This window comes from Aplysia californica, unplaced genomic scaffold, assembly GCF_000002075.1.
Source record: "Aplysia californica isolate F4 #8 unplaced genomic scaffold, AplCal3.0 scaffold00596, whole genome shotgun sequence".
Taxonomy (NCBI): Eukaryota; Metazoa; Mollusca; class Gastropoda; order Aplysiida; family Aplysiidae; genus Aplysia; species Aplysia californica.
Genome location: NW_004797866.1, coordinates 470,852 through 478,126, shown reverse-complemented (window position 1 = coordinate 478,126; position 7,275 = coordinate 470,852). Strand labels below are relative to the sequence as shown.

The window sequence follows — 7,275 nt, the reverse complement described above, 5'->3', positions numbered from 1 at the left end:
AGGAATGGTAAAAAAAAGTTTGGATTTTAAAAAAAACCTCTTCATATTATATATGTACATGAAGGGGTTAGAATTAAAAGGCGACTAAGTGCCATTTTTTAAGATAAAAAAAGAGATATTGGTGTCATCATGACCCTTGACACCAAACTATCGGATAAGATACTCAGGTCACGAACCCGCCATCCCCCCCCCCCCTCAATTAGCAGAAATACTCAGGTCACGAACCCGCCCCCCCCCCCCCCTCAATTAGCAGAAATAAAACGATTTTGTCACCCAGTTCTACATATGGTCGCTTTAAACACAAAGGGGGCAATCCCAAAAAATGCTGTTTTGAGAAAATCGAAGGTAAAGGTTTTGCCCCTTGTTCAGTTTCTATAAAAGACAAGGAGAGTTTTCTCTTTAACCAAACAAATATACAAACCAAGGAAACCAAACTTCTCCTATAGTTAGGGCAATGCCCACTTTTGGTATAGGTCAAGATTTCTGGAAACCTCCGAAATCTGGGTTAGCCCTATTGTCCTTAAAAGGGACCATATTATTGTCTTAAATTTGCTGAACTGAAATCAATGTCACCCACGCATTGCATGCCCAGCAGTTTGAGTCAATTTGTGACCTTGTATCAACTTAATCGTATGTGAGGCAGCGTAGTGGAATCAGGCTCTCGTCAAAATAATCAAAGGGAAGAAACTTGCATTTTTCCGCAGGTTTGTAAATTTTAATCAAATTTTTGTTTTTGGGCTCGACACCTTTCATGCCCATTAATCATTTCTGTGTGAATTTTTTCTGAAATAAGTTGATTAAAGGCACAAAAGATGTAAATTTTCAGTTATCACGGACTCTTAAGCCAAGGAAATAACTAATCTTTGGCGGCCATTTTCTCACTAATTTTACCTCTGAAAACAGGCGACCCCCACCTTCTTCATTCTCAAATATCTCGACTTGTATTTAAGATAAACGAATATTTTTCCCTCCAAATAAAGACAAATGAACAAGCTTTAAGATGATACATACCAATAACTCTACGTGCCCAAAAATTGACGAGAGCCTGATTCCACCACGCTGCCTCACATATGGTTAACTCCAAGCAAAGGAATTGACTCCAGTGTAATTGACTGTGAAGACAACAAGCACGGCGGACGTGTGATTCCTAGTTCGCTGTATTATTACAAAGTTGACACCTTTCGTTTACTTACTGCGTCTCGTAGTTAGATAAAAACCAATAGTCCCGTGGCCGTGGGCTCTGGAAGTCCGTTTTTAACATGTTTTACCATCTTCAAGGTCTAAGTAAGAAAATTAGCCCCCATGCCTCTTTTTAAAATGTGGGCGTTACCCATGAGGCCTTGAAATCCAAGATGGCCGCCAAATGGCAAAAATCGATATTACTCATTGTCTTTTACCAACTCACCTTATTATTATGTAGTGTTTATCTCGACCGCATTTTTTCTCTGAATCTTTACTCCAAAGTAGATTTTGACCTCTCAAGAATACTTTACCGTTATTTATATGCATGTAGATGACACTTAAGATGAACAAGTGTAAAATAATGTATGATGTGATAGATAGATAGATAGATAGATAGATAGATAGATAGATAGATAGATAGATAGATAGATAGATAGATAGATAGATAGATAGATATAGGTAGATAGATAGAGATATAGGTAGATAGATAGATAGATAGATAGTTGTAATTTCGAGTCCAGTCAGTGACATGCACTCTTTATTTTTTCCTCATGTATACTCAGAAAGCACATGAAATTGACACAAAGTTTGAACGTTTTTAAGGAAAGTTTAATTGGTGACTTGTTATCTAAAAAGTGCTTTGGAGATTTCAGTCTACATTTTTGACAGGTAGCTTAATGTTTCCCAACATTATACAAGATACGCCATGAAATAGATGCCCATGCTTAAAGCAACGGGAGCACTGTTAGCTGTATACCAAACGTTTGGACACTATCAGATTTCTCTAGGTACCAGGAAAAAAGGCAGTAGGTGGGTTCTTTGATGACAGTGTCGATCTTTTTGCCAACATCGAGGCGATCTTTTTCAAGCAGATTAAAGATCTGCGTTTAGAATGGCTTCCCAGACGTCTTTTGCTTGCTGAAGTTTTTCTTTCACTGTTTCCACAATACCTCTCGTTGCTACTGCGTCATCAGGGTGGAGCGCATGCTGAAAACCCTCAAATAATTTATCAATCTGGTCAGCAATATCAATGAGGGAACCTCTCTTGTCAAGATCATTATTTGGGTGAATCGCATGTTTGATTCCCTCTATCATCTGATCAAGTGTATCAGCCACATTAACGAAAACACCTCTCTTGGAGCTATCATTCGATTTGTCAATGACAGAGTTAAGAATGGTTTGGATCATTTTTACCAGATCCTCCAAATTCCTCTTGGAAGAGGTGGGACTGACATTATCAACAAGATGATTAATTTCCTTGATGATATTCTCAATTATTACAGCGGCACCGTGAAGATTTCTCTTGTCGTTGTTAGGTTGAAGAACCTTCTCGATTTCCTTGATGATATTCTCAATTATTACAACAGTATCGTGAAGATTTCTCTTTTCTTCTGCAGGGATGTACAGACCAGAGGCCACAGTCGCAAGAGCCAGACAGACGATTGCCAATTTCATTTTGGGGTCTGGAAATAATAATACAAGATTTCAGAATGAGTGCACATTTATACGTACAAACATGTATAAATACGTACATAATATAATAATGTACATAAGCACAAACATACATAAATACTTATAAACCTGAAGACCGGTGGTGCACACATTTTCGTCCAACATCTTCGTTTCACTAGATGTCTTTGCCCAATTTTCCTCAACAACCATTCTACCTGTTATCGTCTGCATTTGCGTTGTAACGTAACTGATTATCGTACAGCACCTATTACCGGCCCCCCCCCCCCCCCCCCCGTCGTTCTCGTCCTTCTCGTCCTCCTACCTCTCTCTTTTTTATATGTCACTCTAATTACTTAACAGGAGTTTTTGAGACTTTTAAAATGTAGGAGTTTTTAAGCCCCCATCTACACAATTTAGATAATTTACGGGGTAGGCTTCCGATCCTGTCTACCACGTCCAACCTGGGCTACTGGACTCGTAATCGTGAGGTTGCATGGTCGGGGGTTCGACCCGCGGGCCAGACGTTGTGTCCTTACTTGGGAAAGGCACTTAACACGAATTTTCCTCACTTCACTCAGGTGGAAATGGGTACCCGGCCATAGACAGCGAAGATCTTGTCAGCATGTTAGTGTTTTAGCGCCTATAAATGGGTGCTTGCATTGAATGCTTCCCATGAAGTTGAGTTTGTTTCAGAATGCTCTCAGGTCTGCTGGGGTAATAGTGTAGATTGTGAAGCGCATATATCTTGCTGTTGAGCGGGGATTTACGTTATACCAAATGCTATCTACAGCATCCCAGTAGCAAGACCGAGGTGCTCGAGTGAAATGTATCCCCACTTGGGAATTGAAATTGGGCCTCCTGCGTGCGACAGCGAAGCGCCTAGCCCCTACAGCATAGACACCGGTGCCAAAAAGTTCTAACGCACAATCTATTTCTATGGGTATGAGGGCTTATTAAGGGGGGGGGGGTACACCTGAAGGCTATCTCGCTTATTAGGCGACCAAATTTTTACCACATTTCACTCGTACAACAAGCGTATCTTTCACTCGTACAACAAGCGTAGGAAGGAGTCTTAACATCCGCAATCAAATTTGAGAAAAAAGTTTTGTGTCCTTGAATACGGCGACAATATTGGATGTTGTTGACATGTCTTACGTCATGAATACCGCACTTATCGCTCATGGAAATTAATTGCTTTTTTTTGCATACGTATTAACAAACATTAGATCTAAAAATTTGTTTGTTGTTTTTTTCCTAAACGAATTAGAACATTTTTAATGAATTTTTTCTTGAGGTAGTATTCAAATTCGAAAAAAATCCGTGAAAATCCACACTCCAGACACCGCAAACAAAAATTTATTCGGTATATAAAAAAATCAAAATACAACTTTTTAGTTTTACATCTTCTTTTCATTCTGTGAAAGGTTCATGAAGATTGGATGAAAAATGGTGGAGTTATTCCAAAAAGTATAGACAAAAATCGTGTTTTGAGAAAAATAAAAATAAAATATTGACTTTATGAGGAAATGGTGGTGACAAAATGGCCGGTATGGGAAGACGTCAGGTTTGTGAGGGTTCTAATGCGATGAAATAGTTGTAGGAGAGGCTGAGGAAGCTAAAAATACCTGCAACTCAAATTCCATAATTTTGAGCCGAATCAGGACTTTGGGGGTGAAGCGCCCCCACCCCAACCCCTTTAAGCAGGACGCGGAAGCCACGCCTTTGACCTTTGGTTAAAAAGTACTTACATAAAGTTAACATATTTTTAACAGTTGCACACTTGGTCTACACTTTTGATTCAGTCTGCTAGTTTGAAGATGGAACTTCGCTTTAATGTTAAGTTGTTCACATTTTGATCATAAAAGGAAATGGTTAACCCCCGACCCCTTTTTCCCACCAGCCTAGTCCGACTCGGTCCAGTGACAGAAATATGCAATGCTTCATCCATGAAAAGAGGTATGTGCACATTCTGTTCTATTTCATAATAGAAACGTTATTTAATAAATGAGGGCTTTCTGTGATGTGATGTGGGCTGATGGCCTGAAGAAATGGCCAAAATTATGAAATATGAGACATTGTGAGGAAATCAGGCGCTTGCCAAAATAATGAATTCAAAGAAATTTATTGCATTTTCGCGTCCGTTTACTTTTTGGCCCCGCACCTTTCAAGTTCCTTTAAAAAAAACACATTTCTGTGTGGATTTTACTGAAAAAAAAGTTGATTAAAGTCAAACGAATGCGAAGTGGCAGTTTTCAAGGACTCTCAAGCGTTGGAAGTCACCAAACTTTGGCGGTCATTTTCTCTCTCACTTCTGGCGACCCCACCTAATTCAATAGCAAATATCTCAACTACTACTCAAAATAAATAAATATTTTTTCTTCAAAAGCGAGACAATTGAACACACTGTAAGATGATACCAATGGTATCAACAACTTTACATGCCCAAAAATTGACGAACGCCAGTTTGGTCATGGAACATGCGGTTAAAAAATATAGATAACCTTTGTATAGCGCAAATCACCGCTCAACAGTAAGCTCTATGCGCTTCACAATCTATACTATTACCCCAGCTGACCTGAGAGCATTTTGAAACAATCTCAACTTCCTGGGAAGCATACAGCGCAAACGGCCATTTATAGGAGCTAAAGCACTGACATACTGACAAAATCTTTCGCTGTCTATCGCCGGGTACCCATTTCCACAGGGGTGAAGAGAGGAAAATTCGTGTAAAGTGCCTTTCCCAAGGACACAACGTCGGGCCCACGTCTCGAGCCCCCGAACCCGCAACCTCGCGATTACGAGCCCGGTGGCCTAACCACTCGGCCAACGACGCCACTAAACATGGTTTAAACTTGATTGAAGCCCAGATTGCGCACTCAAAAGTCTTGCTCAGTAGCCAATGAGAGAATGAGTTGGTTCCTTCAGGATGTCATTCTCTGATCAAAGGATACTGGACACCAGTTCTGATCTACATTATGCGATTGGTGTTAAAGGCATGAGAGGACAAAATAAATCCCCCTACTGTAAACTAAACGACAACTGATGGTCTAAAATGCACTTTAAAAAAAAGCGTTTTCCAAATATTTTGAGATCATTTTTTTTTGGCTTGAAGAAATTTGAACAGAGGTTTAATGGTATATTACATATCAGCCTTCAGCTTGAAGAAATTTGAAGTTAGTTTAACAGGATAATATGATCTTTATTATAGTTACGTGAATTCACCTTGCTGTATCTGCTTTCTCAAGGGAAGAAGGTACTCTGTTATCGAGGAGACGAGGAGGATCAGCTCTCAGACTCTGCCGTCTGATACATCTCTGTTTGTCGGCTTTTTTATAAGCCTGAATCTGAGCTTGTTGTGACTCTCTGTGCCAGATTTAGAACTGAGGCCAAGTCGATAAGAAAGATCACAAAGGAGTTCACAGCAACTATATGTGGGCGATCGGTAAAAGATTTTTTTTTAAGTATAAAAAGAATTCTTCGATCGTCTGAGTAAATCTACATCTGCCACGATAGATAAGAAACATAACGCATCATGTCTTTTATTTGACCACAGTACGTGTTCTTTGTCTGCCCGACCCTCCTCCCCCCTTAGTCCTTAAAAACCCACCTAAAAACAAACAAACAAACAAACAACAACAACAACAACAACGAATTACTAACTAGGTCACTTGCAATCTGTTACCATCTGCGTACTAGTCCGATGGCGCTCAACTCTAAAGAGACTTTCATCTTCCGCTGTCTTCGCTTTGTTGTATTGTTTCGTAAACTTGAAAACCACTGTGGGCTTTTTAGTGAGAGATGTAGGAGGCTGCCATCCCTTATGTCTAATTTCTTCAATTTCCCACGAACTTGTCACCAGGTCCTTTTTTGTTCTTGTTTGTTTGCATGACCAAGATACGTGTCTCTTTTTGCTGATCTCAGAAAACATACCATACGGCGTATTAAGTTCTTGTTTTTTTCAAGATATATTAACCAGTTCTTTTACCTTTCAATTTGAAATGACGCCTGTAGTGTAGCGGCTCTGTGCTTTGTTGTCGTACACAGAAGACTCGTGGTCGATTTCTAGGTAGAGTGAAATTTTATCGAATGTCTCTGTCTTTCTTAAGGTACTATGTGGGGTTAACAGCCAATGAAGAATGCCAATGACACGATTGCCCTATCAGACATGGTATAGGAGACCAACTGGAATAATAAAACTAGGAAGACCAACAGGAAGCTAATAAGAAGGGATGAGACAATCACCTAGGGCCTGGATGTGCCAAGATTGGAGAAGGTGGCCAGGGACAGACAAGTGTGGCGTCGACTGCTCTCCGCCTTATGTGTGTGACGGTATAGGGAGACAGCAAGTAAGTAAGTAAGTAAGTAAGTAAGTAAGTAAGTAAGTAAGTAAGTAAGTAAGTAAGTAAGTCAGTCAGTCAGTCAGTCAGTCAGTCAGTCAGTCAGTCAGTCAGTCAGTCAGTCAGAATAAGTAAATAAGTAAGTAAGTAAGTAAATAAGTAGGTAAGTAAACAAGTAAGTAAATAAGTAAGTAAGTAAGTAAATAAGTAGGTAAGTAAACAAGTAAGTAAATAAGTAAGTAAGTAAATAAGTAAGTAAGTAAGTAAATAAGTAGGTAAGTAAACAAGTAAGTAAATAAGTAAG

The 7,275-nt window shown here is 39.5% G+C and overlaps 1 protein-coding gene across 1 annotated transcript; it reads right to left on the bottom strand.

Annotated features, from left to right (window-relative positions):
* Positions 1-1,769: 1,769 nt before the first annotated feature.
* LOC101860842 lies at positions 1,770-5,921 on the bottom strand. Its single transcript, XM_005107352.2, has 2 exons — positions 5,857-5,921; positions 1,770-2,645 (listed from the first exon to the last, which is right to left on the bottom strand). The coding sequence occupies exon 2, from the start codon at positions 2,635-2,637 to the stop codon at positions 2,056-2,058; it is 582 nt and encodes a 193-aa protein (XP_005107409.1). The 5' UTR covers positions 2,638-2,645; positions 5,857-5,921; the 3' UTR covers positions 1,770-2,055.
* Positions 5,922-7,275: the final 1,354 nt, after the last annotated feature.

What these genes read in the sequence shown, in the direction of transcription:
- LOC101860842 (XM_005107352.2), bottom strand. Translation starts at nt 2,637, where the DNA reads ATGAAATTGGCAATCGTCTGTCTGGCTCTTGCGACTGTGGCCTCTGGT.